A 17105-nucleotide genomic window follows, 5' to 3' on the forward strand; every position below is an offset into this window, starting at 1 on the left:
GGCCTCCCCGCTGCCCCCGCCCCCCGCGCTCAGGCGGAGCCTCCGCGGCCGGGGCAGCGCTGCGGCTGCGCCCCATTGGCGCTGCGGCCGCCGAAGCTCCGCCCCGGCCGCCCCCGGCCGCCCCGGCAGCCGCGCCGGTGCAGTCTGCGGGCGAGGCCAGGCCGGCGTCGCTCCCGAGGCCGCGCGGGGCGGGCTCAGCGCTGCCAGGGCCGCGCGTTCTCTGCCGTGGAGCTGCGGGCGCGGACCGGGGCGCTGAGGGCCGCCCCCGCCGCGCCGTTACTCAGCACAGCCGGCACTGCCCACCCCGCCGGCCCGGCAGCCGGGACAGCGCGGGGCCGCCGGGCGGAGCGCCAGGTGAAGGTACGGACTCGCTTCCCGTGGCGGCGGTGCGGGGATGGGCGGTGTGGCGATGACCTGCTGCCTGGTGCGTGGGCGAGCCGTCCCCCCCTCGGACCCGCGGGCCTTCCGCGCCGCCCGGCGCAGGAGTGAGGCAGGCCCGGGGCGGGCGGGAAGGTCCGCGGCGCCCACCGCATTTTCTTGGCCAGGGCGGCAGCGGTGGGTCTGAACCGCGCGGGGAGGAGCCGGCCCCGGCCGCCCTCCGGCCGGTGCCCCCGAGTGTCGCTGCCGCAGCGTCCGGGGCTGTTCCGGCGCTCCAGTCTCCGTGGTCTTGCCCTGGACGCCTTTGTTGGAAACCAGCTCGGTGGCTTGTGACACGCTTGTTAAAGCCTGGCTCTTCTCGGATCTGAACAATTGTCCTCGTGTCACTGCTGTGGACTTCTGAAGTCCTTTGCAGATACAGACACCTGAGGAGTTCACTTAGTTCTTTCCAACCTGGTGTAATTTATTCCCTCAGCTTCTGCTGTTGAGGGTGGCAGTGACGCTGGCGTTAAAATTGCTCTCAGGTATTGTTAATTTGAAAGTTTAAAGTGCTTGGTCAGGGATTAGGTTGGAAACTTGGTGACTGCGGAAGTCAGAACGGAGCCCCCTGAGCGCAGAGCGATGTCAGAGGCGGAGCTGCGGATTCGTGACCGCCCGGCGAGGGCGAACGCCGAGGTGGAGGGACCGAAACACGGCGGACTGGGGACTTAAGCAGACCAGATCCGTGGGGTAGAGCCTTGCTTTGGAGCGTGCAAGGCATTATGCAATTGACTTAATCCCAGAGTTGTCTGTCTGGGACCTTTAGAGAGTTAGTTTGTTTTCTAGGTGATAAAGAATGTCTGGATTTTTCAGTTAGTGTTTCCTGTATTCCTTTTCTTTTTTCCAACTGTGCCATTAGGTTTGAGATATACAATGTAACCAGCAGCAGGCGAATAATATCCCCATATACGCTAAACTAGCTACAATTTGTGAGAGTAGTAAAGCTGTTTATTTCTTTAGAATCAAATTAAGCAAGATGAAGTTTTGGTTCTGTGAGGCTTCTGTGTTTTTATGTAGGTTGCTTTGCTCTTTGAAAACTATCTTAAACAGTTACTTCACAGTATTTCTTGGTATGGCTTTTTCATTATTGAGTACACTTCCTTTGTGTTGTTTTTCAGAGCTATTGTGTATTCTTTCTTAATATTCTCTAAACTTAATCCTTTTATATAATATTTAATTGGATAACTGTTGAAGTAGTTAAAGGATGGCCATCCTTTAGAAGGATGACTATCCTTCTGTTCCATTTTTTATTTAAAGCAGATGTTGAAGTAAATATTTAAAGTGTACTTCAGTAGTGGCTTGACCTCAGGTTTTCATTGCATTGTGTTTAATGAAAGTGTGAGGGAAAATACTTTAGAATTTCTTGTTCCGGTAATATATGATGAAAAATAATAATTAAAAAAAAACCCAAACAAACAAAAACCACAACAAAAAACACATACAAACAACAGCCAAGCGAAAAACCCCAACAATTTTAATACCTTGCCTGTACAGTTAGTGCAACACTAAAATTTACAAACCAGCAGCTATATTTACAAGTTTGACTTTGTTCTTGTGAATAGTTCCTATGAAAAAGGTAATTTAATTTAACTATACAATTAGAATAATTTGTATTTAATGTAAATATAAGATTTCTAGATAAGTGTTTACAAAGGTTGGGCTTTTAAGGCTAATACGTAGTGAAGTACTCAAAGATGTGAATAATAGGTTCCACCTTCTTGTTACGATTTGCAGAGAGAGGACAGGAGTAATTGCTTATATGAAAGAACTACGTTTTTGTTATCATAGGAATCACCGGATAAGTATTTGAAGTGTTCTTTAAGATTAGGTAGATGTTTTCCCCTTTCTTCTGTCAGCCTTTATGAGAAGGTTAATTGCCAAAGAACAAATGGAAATTACTGCCTGTGGGCAGTTTTATATTTGTAATTTTATGTGTTACTTCATCATTCATAAGAGGGTGAAAGAGATAAAATTGATAAAATGACCTGGACTTCCTTTTAAAGGCTATCCCAGAAGGAGTAGGTGATGCCACTTGGGTCTGTTTTATTTCTTAGCCTCTATTGCTGCAATAAAAGAAGTGTATCAGCTTTCTACAGTTTATTCCACAGAATTTTCCTACTTAATTAATTTGAAGAATGCAGTATAATTTTAAAGGGGATGTATGTTTCTCTTATAATGTTCTTTTTATTGTTAATATATTTTACCAGCAGCAGCACTGGCATCCTTATTACTGAAATGTCAAATAGAAGGTGAGATAGTTATGCTGTTAGGATGTGTTGACCTCAGAGTCTGATGATGCTACTCTGAGGAGCACAGAGATTTACATCATACATGCTCAGAAAGTGTTAGACTTAGGTATGCATAACATGTCTTAGTCAAATGAGTCCCATTAAAGTTACTCATCCATACTAGTGGAACTGTATGCTTAAGGTAATTTATAGTCAGAGTTGGTTTTGCCCTGGTTTCAGTAAGAGTTCAGATTAAGCATAGATCAAGCCCACTTGTTATTGGAGTGATTTTTAATGCAACATCACGTGTAGTGTCTTGTTTACTTTCCATGAATTATATTTTAGACTCAAAGTGACTGTTTTTGTTGACCTCCAAAGGTTTTACCAAGGCTGGGTGGTGTTAAATGAAAGGGGTTTTGTGACTTTTCTTATGGTTTTTACCATAATAATTTCTGGATGGAGGAATCATTAGGAAATCATGTTTTCTAACATTAATATAAAATAACAAATCAAATTATAAAATAATAATATCAAAATAACACTATTGGTGAAGTAATGTTAAGTTTAACCCCCCACTGAAGTGTCTGAGCTGAATAACTTTTGAAGAAAGATAATCCATGTTTGGTTGACATTAAATTATGACATCTACAGGATAACTACTAGGCTGAAATGCTGATTCAGTTGAACTTTTAGACAGCAATAGCAGAATTACTCTATACGCCCTGGAGACTCTCTTACATCCTGGTTCCATTCCAGATCCGGAGGTTAAGAACACACTTATGTGAATACAATGAATGACAAACCAGTTCCAGTATAATAGAAACATTGTTTGCATTTAGTTGAAGGTATCCTCCTGAGGGAGTTCAGCAGGTGTTTTGTGTCAGATTTGTTCAGTTAGTGATGCTAGGGATCTGCTGTTTTTCTTGAGTCTTCTTAGTGAAGAAATTAGCATGTATGTGTTCTAAAGAAAAGAATTGTTGTTAACCATGATTTAGATGGAGAATTACTCTAGACTCAGAATCTTTAGTTACACTAGACAGATCTGCCATTGGATTAAAAGAACAATATATGAAGTCTGCATTAGTCTAGCACAGGGGAGAAATAATGCTTCATCCATGGTCTTCAGCATGTCATTTTACATATTGTGTGATAGCCCATTTTTAGCACATCTAAGCTGTCTTGGGGGACAGTACCACTTCAGCTGGTTAACTGTGGTTACTGCAGTGCTGTCCTGGGCATGAATGCCATCAGCCAGCTTCCAGTCTTCTGATATTACTTTGACAAATAGCAAATATTTTCTGAGTTAGATCATATTTGTAGTGTTGCTAGGCTGTTTACAGTTACAAATAATGTAAACTGTTCTAATTCTTTCTGACAAGTGGATTGGGAAGAAGTAAGAAATTCTGCAGCTATCGTAGTATGCAGTATACTGTATACAGTGCAGTCTGCTGTTCCTGGGCACAGAAACAAGCTATTTATACCTTACTTTTGTAAGTACATATTCTTTTACATTTTTCACCAAAAAAAAAAAATCACCCCCTTACAATAAAGTATAATATCTAACTTTGCCTTCAGCTTTTCTGAAAAGGTGGGAAAACTCACTTGGAACAGATCCATTTAATAGTTTCTCTTAGAAATAGAAGTATGTTTGAGTATTGCATCATAAGTACTTCTTGGACGAAAAACCTATTGAGGCATCACAGGAGTTTCTCTGGACTGCAAACATGAACTTACTAAGTAGAGGTGAAAAAGTTGCTCCTTTAGTGCTCACAAATGTAAGAGAAGTAAAGAAGGAACAAAAATAAGTAAAGAGTTTTTCCTATGCATAAGACAGCCTAAGCTTTTTCCCAGTCCCTAGCCATCCTCCATAGACTCCTTCCATTTGTCCTGACTCGTGGGTAAAAATGAAATTTGATGTTCATATAATCTTATCTGACAGATGAGAAACAGATGAAACATCAGTGGAACAGATGAATTATTCCAAATATGAGTGACTAATTGGGCTGATTACATAGATACCCAAGGTTATTGTTACTTTAGCTGGCAGGAGTGTGGTCATTAAGAAACCATCTACCTTTTTATGGAAGCTGATCAGTGTACCCTTCCTGCCATCTCCTCTAAACTGTTAGTGTTGATTTCCCATATCTAAGCATCTGTGTTTTCCCTCTGTTTTGAAGAAAAGTGGAGACTTGGGGTGAAAGCTCTTGGCTGCAGCAGCCCCTTTTTTTGTGCCCTACAAAAAGAAGTAGTATTCCCAGAACACTCACACTGTTTGTCAGACTGTCTTGCCTGCGTTTGCTACTTTGAAAGTCTGCTCCATGTAGAATTGTGTGCAGTATGCATTCATACTCTACCACAGGGAAGAGACCATTCATGCATCCAAAATACAGATAGTTGTTCTGTGATATATGTTCAAGTGTTTTTATAACAGTGTTCTTGAAGCTTTTTTAAAGAGAAATTTGTGCAGGCATGAAAACTATACTTGTATACAAGTTAGAGGACAAAAGTTGAAATATGATCTAAATATTGTGAGTTATTATAGTTAGCAGTAAGATTTTATTGTCAGATGACCCTAATATTTCTGAAACAGCACAGTACTGTTGTCATCTGAAATCTACTTGATTTGTTCCTATTTGTAAACTTAAGGCTATCAGTCAAAGCTGGTATGTGAAACTGAGAGTGCTTCTCTTCACAGGGACTTGTCAGGAGCTGAGCTGGGGACCTGTAGATAGATTTGACATTAAAAATTTGTTTGAGATGAAATGTCAGATGCCTTAACACAAGGAAAGAAATGTAAATGCTTATCTTAAGTGTTGTGGTTTCCAGCATGGTACTTGGCAAATTTTATTGCTTTTCCTACTGCTCAAAAAAACTATCGTCATAACAAAGAATTTTTTCCCTGATGTAAATTAATGTCTGCTTTTAAATAAACATTTATGTCAGCCAGTACATGGGGCAAGGATGAGTTTGTGGCTGGATTTTATTGTACCGAAGCTCTGCGGTGTTAGCTAAGCCACAAGCATCATGTTCTTATGTCTTCTAAGCTTTGGCCTTCATGCACCTTTCATACTCCTGATACTGCCTGGAGGAGCCCATATCTCATGAGTGCAGTACATATTCGCTGTATTTAGGAAATGCCATAGTGATTTTTGGCTGCAGAGATCTGCGTAGCCTTAGTACATTGCAACACTGCCAGGTGTTTTAATTGTTCTTTGAAACATATGTATTTGTCAATGGGAAGAACGCTTTTTGTAATGTCGTAGGATGAGGCCCTTCATTTCCTCCAAAGGAGCTCCAAAACTCATGCTTGTTCTGACCCTGGGTAATCATATTTAAATTTGATATTTATCAAAGGGCTTTAGAGTTATCACTCTTCTTCAATAATATGCTCACTGTGAAGTAACTAATAATATCAACTTAGATATTATATGGAAATACATGTATATATATTTGAATCTGTATTTTGTTGAATGTTTCCACTAAAGTTATGTATTATTTTCTAGAGACACTGTTTACATTTTTCATTAGTTTTTTTTCTTTTTTAATATAGGATTGTAACTAGAAACTGATATCATTCTCTCTTCCTGTTTCAGACTAGAAGATGAATAATCTTTCCTTTAGTGAATTGTGTTGCCTGTTCTGTTGTCCACCATGCCCAGGGAAAATTGCCTCCAAGCTGGCATTCTTACCTCCTGATCCCACATACACACTGATATGCGATGAGAGTGGTAGTCGCTGGACTTTACATCTCTCAGAGCGAGCAGACTGGCAATATTCTTCTAGAGAAAAAGATGCCATTGAATGCTTCATGACTAGAACAAGTAAAGGTAACAGGATTGCCTGTATGTTTGTGCGTTGCTCACCTAACGCCAAGTACACTTTGCTCTTCTCGCATGGAAATGCTGTTGACCTGGGTCAGATGAGCAGCTTTTATATAGGACTGGGTTCACGAATTAATTGCAACATCTTCTCATATGATTATTCTGGATATGGTGCAAGTTCTGGAAAGCCAACAGAGAAGAATCTGTATGCTGACATTGATGCTGCTTGGGTGGCTCTTAGAACAAGGTAAGACATTAGTTGCCATTTTTCTTCTACAGTATGCTTTTCAAATGGTTTTACTTCATTTACATGTATGATGTAGTGGTAGTTCCCACCATACATTATGGTGGGAACAAAAAGTCAAGACTTTGAATCAGTGATGTTATCTCAAATAGAATAAAACTGGACAAGGAAAAAATGCAAATTGGAAGGATGTTGTTTCTGTGTTCCAAGCCTCTGGTTTTGGCAAGATAAAATAGTAAGATGAAAGACTGGAGACATTCACTGATACAGGTGAGAATCCTAGGCACCAAATAAGTGCAGCTTCTTAAATTTGAGAGCATTATTCACCATGATTTGTTCCATTTAGATCAATATTCTTCTTGTGTTACAAACACCCAAACTACAAAACCTATTTTTTTAAAATCCTATGTAATCATAAGAATATCTGCGCACAAAAAAAATAGTCTCAGCGTGTTGTGCCTTTTGCACTGAAAAGGTGTGAAACCCTGAATTTAATGTAGAGCATCTTTTTATGGTTTGATCATTGCAACTTGAGCATCCTGTTTAATAATTACAGTATCAGTGATGTGACTTAGAGTAATGACGTGTTTTGACTTCAAAAGACTGAAGCCTGGTAGTTGTCACAATGAGCTTAGAACTTGGTCAATGTAGTGTTAGAGAGCAGATTATCCCTTTTCAGTGTTTCAAATACACATATTGTCTTGCATTTCTTTTACATTATAACAACAGTATGATATTTCTTTTCAAAGAAGTGTATTTTATTTGTGTATTGAAGTAGGGGAAAAGTTTACTATCATAAGCATCATTCAACCACAGAGGACAGATTTTCAGCCTCATATATTCAAAGACATGCATACTGTGTTGTTAGATTAGGTGTTGGTGTTTATTTTTATTACGGTGGAAAGTTGAGATATGATTAGATCTGTTCCATAAGCCCAGTGCTGCAACAGGTGCACTGTTTGTAGTTGATGGGTGATCTGGAAGTTAGCTACTTGGTCAAATACCCAGTGATAGTGACCAAAAGCATAATATGGTTTGTGAACAATATGAAAGACAGTCTGAATTATTTAAATGTACCAGAAAACGTGAGAGAACTGGATGGTGAAACAATACTTTTTTATATCAATTTACAGGCTCTGTTTTATGAACTCCTTTGTAATTATTGTTGCTTTTTCTTCATGATAAATGTCTGAGTAGAAAACCTACAAGGAAATGTAATTGCCATTTGAATTCTCACATGCATTCTTAAACAATGAAGTGTACTTTCTCTAATCAAATAAGATTGTTCATTATTGATAGGACAAGGGCTAATGGCTTTAAACTGAAAGAGGCTAGATCTAGATTAGATATTAGGAAGAAATTCTTTTCTGTGATGATGATTAGGCTCTGGAACCAGGTTGCCCAGAGAAGAACAGGTTGCCCAGAGAAATTATGGGCAACTTCCCCCATCCCTGGAAGTGTTCAAGGCCAGGTTAAATGGAGCTTTGAGCAAACTGGTCTAGTGAAAGATGTCCCTGCCACAGGCCAGGAAGTTGGAATTATATGATCTTTAAAGGTCCCTTCCAACACAAACCATTCAATGACTATAATGTCCCATCTAAGTATGCTCTTTTCTGAGCAGATGTTGTTGTTGGGGGAACCTCTAAATACGTATTACATCTATCTGCATTTCTGTCTCCCATTTAAGAATGACCTCACCACAGTCCTATTTGTTGTCTATGTTTATTTTTTGTGTCAAAACCTTCTATAGAAATTAAATAATTCTGTAGAGTGTCTCAAGTTTGGGTTGGTCTGCCCAACTTGTGGTTTTCACAAATGTGAACTAAATTTTGTCCATTGCTTAGAAAGAGGTTGGTGTTACTAGTTTTATCTGTAGTACTTAGAACAACTTTCCAATTGGTCTTGTCCTTGTATCTAAATGTTTGGTTATCACTCCATGGTATTCTTTTGAGCCCTGAGACAGTGCTCAGCTGTGTTTAACTACTTGATGAATATCTGGACCAGAACAAAGACTTCGAACATTTGCTGCCATGTTGATTCACTTTCCTGGTCTATCAGTTTACACTGGCATTATCTTCAACATTTTATAACTTGTTCTGCAAAAACAAATTAATTCAGCAAGTTTTTTGCAGGATAAATATAAGTATAGCTGTAACTCCTTTGAAATTCTTGTTGATGAGATAAGGGACCCTAGACTTTTAAACTGTGCCTCACAGCTTGTGATGTGATGAAGAATGGAGAAATGACCTTTGGAGGTTGATCAGTTACCCACAGCTCCCTGCATTCCTTGTTCTGAGAAATGGGATCACAGAACCCAGCACTAAAAGATGTTTCTAGGATAATTGAAATGCTGATGTGGACTTAGTTCTACAGTCAACAAAACTGAGTGTGGTGAAGACTTGGTAGCATCTTAAACTTTGTATCTTGGAGGGACAATCCAATGCTCATCTGTAAATCAGAACGACTGTCTGGTGGGGACTGGACACCTGGGGTGAAATAGTCTGGAACTAGTATTGAGGGTGATGGTGAGATTTTGCCGTAAGGGTATGTGAATATTAACATTCATGTAAGTGAATACAGAAAGCTAATTTGGTAGCAGAACAGAAAAGGTAAACAGCAGACACAGATTCTGAGTTGTGTTCCTATACTTTACCTGGTTTAAGTGTTTTAATAGGAAGCAGTAGGTACCTATATAGAAGCTGCACATGAAAGGAGGCAATGTGTTTCACTGCATTCATCATGTTTGGAAAAGTTATACATTATTGCATATTCATGTGCATGGAACTATATAAAAGTGGCAAGTGAAGACATTCTTTTTCTGACTGTCATAGCTACCAAGTGTTGAAATGCCAGGAGTCATTTTGGGATACGCCTGTTTTCTGCTGTTCTGGTCTCTGAAGGCCTTTGATGACACCCTAGCAAGGGTGGAAAGGTTTAACCAGCCCCAGGCAAATGCAGGGCAAGTGGCGCTCCTTCAGAAACCTCTGAAGACTTGCCAGAATTGCCTCATGACCGGATTTACCTGTAAGAAACCAAACAGCCATTTTCATTGTTGTTTGTCATGGGCTGTCTAATAATTGAAAAATTGAAGGCTAAATCTCACCATCAGATTGATGTGTCAAAGTGGACAGGATGTCCATAATTGGAACAGCCAGATATAGGAATAAGATTGAATCTGTCTGGATGTTGACCAAAAGTGTTCATTTGAGAATTCACAAATTAATTTTTTTTTGATTCAAAAGTAGGTAGAGTTTTTTTAGCTGGAAGTTGAGGTACTGTAACTTTGTATATTTGGAGAGAAATTGAGCTTTTATTTAAATTGAGAGGAAAAAACTCAGTTATGAAGAGAAATCTTGTCAATAGAACAAATGTATCAGTAGCATTGTGAAGTTTAGAAAAGGCCAGACTGTCATGAGAAAGACAGAGAAGGTGCAGTTTGTTGATTACTGTATGTATGGTCAATGGGCTTACCTCTCATATAACATAGATCCTTTTTTCTTCTCCCAGTGTTAAATATTTTATACACAAGAAGGGGAATGAGCATCTCAGTTGAGGAGGAGCTGTACACTCATGAATTTTATTCATGGCGTGGAACGTTGATAGTTAAAGATGTGGATAATGTTCATGCTGTTCTTGTTCTGCCATTTGCAGTTGTAATTTGCATGTTATGTCCATGATGACAAAAGATTCTGAATGTGCATTGAAAATTCCCTGAGGATGTTCCCCTTTGTTCCATGTGCCCCGAGCACTGGTGTCAGTTTTCTAAATGTGTATGTTGCAATATCTTCAGTAACAGTAGCTTCTCTAGAGCATCTATTGCAACTCTTCATTAGTGTAAGCCTCAGAGGTGTTATGGAAAATGCACCCTTCTAATGTTGATTTTACTGATGCTTTATTCTGTTGTTGTAAATTGAGTGAGTCTTCTAGATTAAGAACAGTAGTCTCCCTTACGTATATCAAGGTCAAAATAGCAGGTATTCTTTAAGAGCCTGACAGTGTATCATGGTAACTCCAGATGGTATTTGGTTCTTAAAGGTAATTGAAGTTAAAAAAAATAAAAAAAGGAAAAAAATCCCAAAACAAACAAACAAAAAACCCCACATCACACCAAACAAAAAAACCCAACAACAAACAAACAAACACAAAACCCCTCAAAAAACCTATGCTGATACAAGTTATCTAAGATTACTTGAATGGACAATAGTGTTTATATTAATCTTATTATCAGCACAATGAGCTTTCAAAGATATTAACAATTTTTACAGCATGTCTTCGACCTCTTGTCACCAGGACAACTACTTGCAGCAGATGGCTCTGTAAATGTCACATTCCTCTTCCTCAGGATGGCCTGTACTTCTAAGACACTGATTAAGAGAACAATATTACTGCCACTTTTTCTCTTGGTCTGACACTTCCTCATTTGGGAGACCAGGTGCATAGTCAACTGATAATTCTGTACAAAACTTCTTGGGGTTTAACTGGCATTTATGGGACTATCAAAAGGAGTAGACAAATTTTACGACCAGGGAACTTAGCAACAGTTACTTTTTCAAGAATTCTTCTGGTTTAGATTGTAAAGTCATACTTCTGAGAGATAGCAACTGAGGCACAGCTGGACTCTTTCTTTTTCCCAAAGATTTCAGAAGCCTGTCCAAGAGAAGAGGGAAGACTAGAAACAACAGATGGTGATCTGTTTTCCAAGCTGCTTGGATTTTGTTATTTGGGAGAGGGGGCTTGATTGGGTTTTGTTTTTTTCTCTTCAAGCCAGAATATTCAGAAGTCTACTTTGAACCACCACTTCTGTTTATTGGCCTCACTCTTCTAGTTTTCAGATTGCAAGCCAAATAGTTTCTGCTGGGCACTGTGAGGCAATCTGCTTGACTGTGGTGGAGAAAGGATTACTTTAATCTAAATATAGTAAATGCTTTTCTTGGATTATTTTTCTTGTAGCCATCATTTATCTTTAGGCTGAAGGATCCAAAAGCAGGGGAAAGAATAATGAAAAAGAGGAGAATATATGTTCAAAATATACTTCTAAGTTGTGCTTTAGTTTTCTGTGCATCTTGTAAAACTCACTATCCAAGGAAATGCAAATGTGATAATTTGCAAGGTTTATTATTGGAGAGCTGTGTTGTGTCATAATGTGCTGTGTGCAATCTGCATGCCATACTAGTGGTGCAAAGTATCAGATATTAATGCAAGTTTTGTTCAGATTTTATGGAAGGGAGAGAAGTTCGTGCTGTATCTTCAGAGTGGACAAATGTGAATTGGGAGATTAATTGTAAAAGGATAGGAGCACGTCTGTTCTCATGTGTTCCAGAAGAGATGCAAAAATAGTGAAGACCTTACATTTGATTTTGTTTCAAAGCTTTCATTTATTGTATTTTTGTGTGTTGGAATTTTGAGAAAATCTTGTTAATCGCAATGTTTGAACTTTTTTATTCTTCAAGAACTTTTGGGAGGTGGAGGTCTGGCTTGTTCCAGGCTGATGATTGAGTCTTAGTTTTGTAGAAGTCTTAATTTGATCATGATCTGATTATGACTAGAAACTCTTTCTAGGAAACACCAATAGTAATTAATAATGATAATAATGGCCAGTCTTCGCGAACGAAGATTTTGGGAAAGGTCTTTTACCTTTCCAGCCTGCGCAATGGATTTTTTTAGGTGAGACACAGCCTGCGCTGAACTGAGCCCACCCTTTAATCCTAAGGTTCATCTGCCGGGGCCAAGCAAGCTTGGACAATGGCAATGAGGTCCTCAGGACGTAGGTTTGTTTAGAGTGACCTTCTCATAGATGGATGGCCTCACAGGGCTAATGGGCTCCATCTGCCCGGGGGACCAAGGAATCGAACCAGGGTCGCAGCAGTGAGAGTCCTGCATGCTAACCACTAGGCCACCAGGGGTCCCATTTAAGTAGTCATGATAAGAGCAGACTCCTTGAATGGCTCTGTGCTAATACTTTTAAATCTTATATTTCAGTCTAACAGAACATGATTTAAATAAAGAGATGAATAGTTAAGTAGACAATGTTAGATGAGAATAGTGAATTTTAAACCCCATTTAGAAAGTTTATTGGAGTGCCCAATGAATTCTGATACTGATACTTAGCATTTTAGTAATACTCAAATATGATATTGTTTTTCTTGAAATCTTCCTAGATATAAATTTTTTATTAACTGTTTATTATATACTGATGTAACATATGGGACATTTCTTCCGGCTTATTGAAAAGTACTTGTGGATTATGGCTTTTTTGTTCGTTGGTAATTTGAATGTCTTGGTACACGTGAAACATCTTTTTTCCAATGTTCCTGATTTTGGACTTTTAGTGTTTGGTGACCTCTACAGTTACTATACAGTTATTTACCCATCTTTATAAGGTACTATGAATTTTTCATTACCTCTGCTTCCCTGACTTTACTGAAGGCATGAGAAATATACTAATTTGATAACTTCTTTGTGGGTATGGGTGGGGTTATATACCCTTGACAGAAAAGATGTATGCATTTATTGTAGATGAGAAAACAGGTACACTTTCCTTCACTTGATTTTCATTCCTTTTAGAATTACAGTGGCAAACACTGAAGTCACCTCATGCTGTTCCACATTGGCGTTAGGCTAGCCCCCTCTCACTTAGAAAGCTGAACAAGTTTCTAATAATGCATGAGAACAATTATTAGTGTTTGGGTTTTTTGGTTTTGTGGTTTGTTTTTTTGGGGAGTGGGGGAAGGAGCTTGTTGTTGGTTCGGGGGGTTTTCTGGATTTGCTTTTACTGCAATGCAGTATCTCTTCCTATTTAAGGTACTTTCTTTCCCAAGTACGGATACACTGTTGCAGTCTGACCTGTGCTGAGAGTACTTGGTTAGCAGAGGTCCATGTATCAGCAGCTCGCTTCTGCTGTGGCCGCTGTTCTTGCCCACATAACATTCTCCTTACAGGCTTTTCTAGTGTTACTTGGGTAGCAACTGCTCTTTGTATCCACACTAATGCAGAAAAATATATTAAGTCTGACTTGTATAAGTGTCAACTAGATATTTCTTTTCTTTACCTCTGTTGATTACAGAAAAAAGAGTGTTTTCACCTTACTACAAGGGAGGCTTTGACATTAATTTGGTATTGCTTATTGGACTGTCTTACTTGTGGATTAGGTTGATAAGACCAAGCATCTCAGCTATTCCATGGAATGCACAATATTCTGACTGCTGTCAGTATGAGAATGCTTTAAGTCTCACTAAATTTATGAACAATGTTACCAACTTGCAGTTTTTAACAGGTATCAGAAGAGTAAAGCTGACCAAATCTTTGCAGGCTTGATTGTGCTCCATTTGATAATAACCAAAGAGCTAGTAAGGCTTTCATCAGTCTTCTGTTGTAGGTCCACTAGAGTTACTAGTAAAGACTTTCAACTAATATGCAAGTCACAACTGTATTCACAAATCCATATTCAATAAATTAAACCCTTATTTCAATATCATTCAGGCATAAGGAAAAAAAATTACTGCAAGTGGAGAGTAAATAATTGTGCCTTTTAGTCACAAATGTCATAGAACAGTCTTGCTTGCTCTTCTACCAGCTCGTGTTTCATAGCTGATACCCTTCAGAAGATTTTCACCTTCAGAAATGTTTTTTTTCCTTGCTCTGTAGTTGTTTTATCTGTTTCACTTTATATGCCACTTTTTTTTAACATTTTTAATTTTCTAGGTATGGAATCCGCCCTGAAAATGTGATTATATATGGCCAGAGTATAGGAACAGTACCATCTGTGGATCTTGCTGCTAGGTATGAAAGTGCTGCTGTAATCCTTCATTCTCCACTGACCTCAGGAATGCGAGTAGCTTTTCCTGATACAAAGAAGACCTATTGCTTTGATGCATTCCCAAAGTAAGTTGTGGGATGGGGTTTTTTCCAGCATTTTTCTCTAGTACAGAAGTTTTCGACTAGAAGAGTAACAAGTAGTCTGGCAAATTCTCTAAAATATTTTTCAAGGGTCTAATAAAACAGTTGGAGAAAAATCAATGAATAATAACAAAGAGGAACATTTGATTTGAAGTTCGCAGAACTTTGTAAACCTGGTTGTTTGATATTCCTAATCTTTTTAGTGGATGTCTGTTAAAGAAGTAATTAGTTTTCCTGTACATAACATGTAAATCCCTAGTTCTAACAAGTAGTTCCAGTCCAGTGAATTGTTAATCTGGATAACTGTGAAGAAAGTCTTTTGCAATATATTTCTGTAAGACTGTAAAACTAAGTAGACCTTACACTGAAGAAAATTCCTGTCATATATTTCAGAACTATGTCCCTGTGTTCATGGATATAATCTTTTTCTTACAGCATTGACAAAATTTCTAAAATAACATCTCCTGTGTTAATAATCCATGGGACTGAAGATGAAGTAATTGACTTTTCACATGGCCTAGCATTGTTTGAGCGTTGCCAGAGACCTGTAGAACCACTGTGGGTAGAAGGAGCAGGCCATAATGATGTGGAACTCTACGGACAGTACCTGGAAAGATTAAAACAGTTTGTCTCACATGAACTGGTGAACTTGTAATTTTCTTTGTATATTTACATGCTTTTTTCATTTCACTGCAGAACTGCACATCTTGATAAATACATAACATAAAACCTGAATGTTGTGTTTTCAAATCATCTTGGTTGCCTTCATTAAATGTACAGGTAATGATTTGTTAACATAATTAATGAAGGTTTTAGTGCCAGCATTATAAACTGGAATTACATGATCCTGCAGTCAAATTTGGCAGTTCACATGACTTTGTGTGAGGTTTTTTCTTCCTAGATGTAAAAAAAATCACAAGGAGTACTGTAAGAAATTTTAATTATATAAAATCAAATGCTGTAAAAGTGTTGCCAAGTGCTTTAGTGTATAAAAAACAAGTTTATAGATATTTTTTAAACATCTCAAAATGTACTGTGACTTACTCTGTTGCACAGGTGTTATTAAAAACCAGACTTCTAAGCAGTTGTTCTCTAAAAATGTAATAGCCATGATTTTGAGAAATTACTAATATATGTAATAAGAACAGTCACTGGAAATGATCCATGCCCTGTTATAGGGGGAGAGGGTCAAAATAGTTATCTTTTCCCATATTTTTCATATCTTTTGTGCTTAGATTTACTTTAGTTATTTTGTACTTGTGTTGTCCCTTACCTTTCAGGTTAAAAAAATTTACCTGTTCATGTCCTCAAGAGTCTTAATCTTGCCAAAATAATGCCAGAAGTTATCATTGTTGTAATGCAAGTATCATTCACATCATTGCTACTGAGGCCACAAATTACTTCTTTGAAACTAATAAGACTTTTAGAACCTAGAAGACTTTATGGACCATGTTTTTTTTAAAACCAAGTAGTTTTAAACATTGATCGTGTAGAGATACAATGTTTAGTTTAAAAGAACCTGGAAATTTATCCAACATTGTAATAAACAATTTGCAAGTTTGCAGTTGTCTGATCAGGCTTACTTTTGAATGCTTAGTGCAAAACCTTATTGGTTTTTGAGTATTGTATGAAAATTTTACTATTCAGGCCTGGATGGGGTGGGAGGAGGGACAAGAAGAGAATGTTGACATTTTTCTGTTAACTCACAGTGAAATAAAGTTGCCTTTCCCTAGAATGCATTTTGCGTTAATAAAACTATGAAAAATAAACTTAATTATATGTACCCTATTTGGAAACAAAATAATATTCCAACAATACACACTGTGCTTCTAAGGCCTTATGTAGTTTAATTGTTCTGCTTGTTTTTTGTGATTGAGACTGTTGTATACTTAAATGTAGCTTCAAGTATTGTGAAAACTTTAAGATGTGTTGATTAAAAGTAAACAATATTCCACAAACTTGCTCTTCTTCCTTAGTTTTTTTTCAAAGAAATAGTGATGGTTACTTGCATTATCAAAATGCTAAGCAACTCCCTATTTATTCTAGGAAATCTTAGAACTAAAGCACTAACCCGTTGTTATGAATTGTCAGCACATTTCTTCATCAGCAGCGACTATTCTGATTGCCTTTCCACCCCTAGGCCTCATCTTGCTGTTATTTGCCATTCAGCATACAGGTTTTCTGCTGCAAAGGTGCTTGTAAACATTCTTCTGTAATGAATTCTAATATTTCCTCCTTCAAAATTAAAAGGATGTCTTGTCTTGTGCACTTTGGTGAGTTAATTGAGTTGAAGGAAATTTTTTCTCAAGCAACTGGGTTCTTGTTTGTCTTCTTGATCAAGTATGCTTCAATGTGTTCTGAAATTCAGAATATATTCAGGCAAAATAACATTAGATTTGAGGATTTTTATCCTAATACAAAGTATTTGGCTATAGGTGTGTAACTCAGCTTTATTACATCATGTTGAATACATAGTTTGATTTCCTTTTCTTACTACTT

General features: G+C 38.3%; 1 protein-coding gene across 2 annotated transcripts; it reads left to right on the forward strand.

Moving 5' to 3' along the window:
- Positions 1-139: 139 nt before the first annotated feature.
- On the forward strand, positions 140-16564 carry ABHD17B (abhydrolase domain containing 17B). 2 transcript variants are annotated; one of them, XM_027708969.1, is made up of 4 exons: positions 140-360; positions 6244-6713; positions 14412-14591; positions 15042-16564. In XM_027708969.1, the coding sequence occupies exons 2-4, from the start codon at positions 6247-6249 to the stop codon at positions 15259-15261; spliced, it is 867 nt and encodes a 288-aa protein (XP_027564770.1). In that variant the 5' UTR covers positions 140-360; positions 6244-6246; the 3' UTR covers positions 15262-16564. The 2 variants fall into 2 exon arrangements, with proteins under 2 accessions (XP_027564770.1, XP_027564769.1); XM_027708968.1 differs by having other exon boundaries at positions 141-360; positions 6239-6713.
- The last annotated feature ends 541 nt before the right edge of the window (positions 16565-17105 follow it).

Source organism: Neopelma chrysocephalum, unplaced genomic scaffold (assembly GCF_003984885.1).
Source record: "Neopelma chrysocephalum unplaced genomic scaffold, ASM398488v2 Primary Assembly neopelma1_96657, whole genome shotgun sequence".
Lineage (NCBI taxonomy): Eukaryota > Metazoa > Chordata > Aves > Passeriformes > Pipridae > Neopelma > Neopelma chrysocephalum.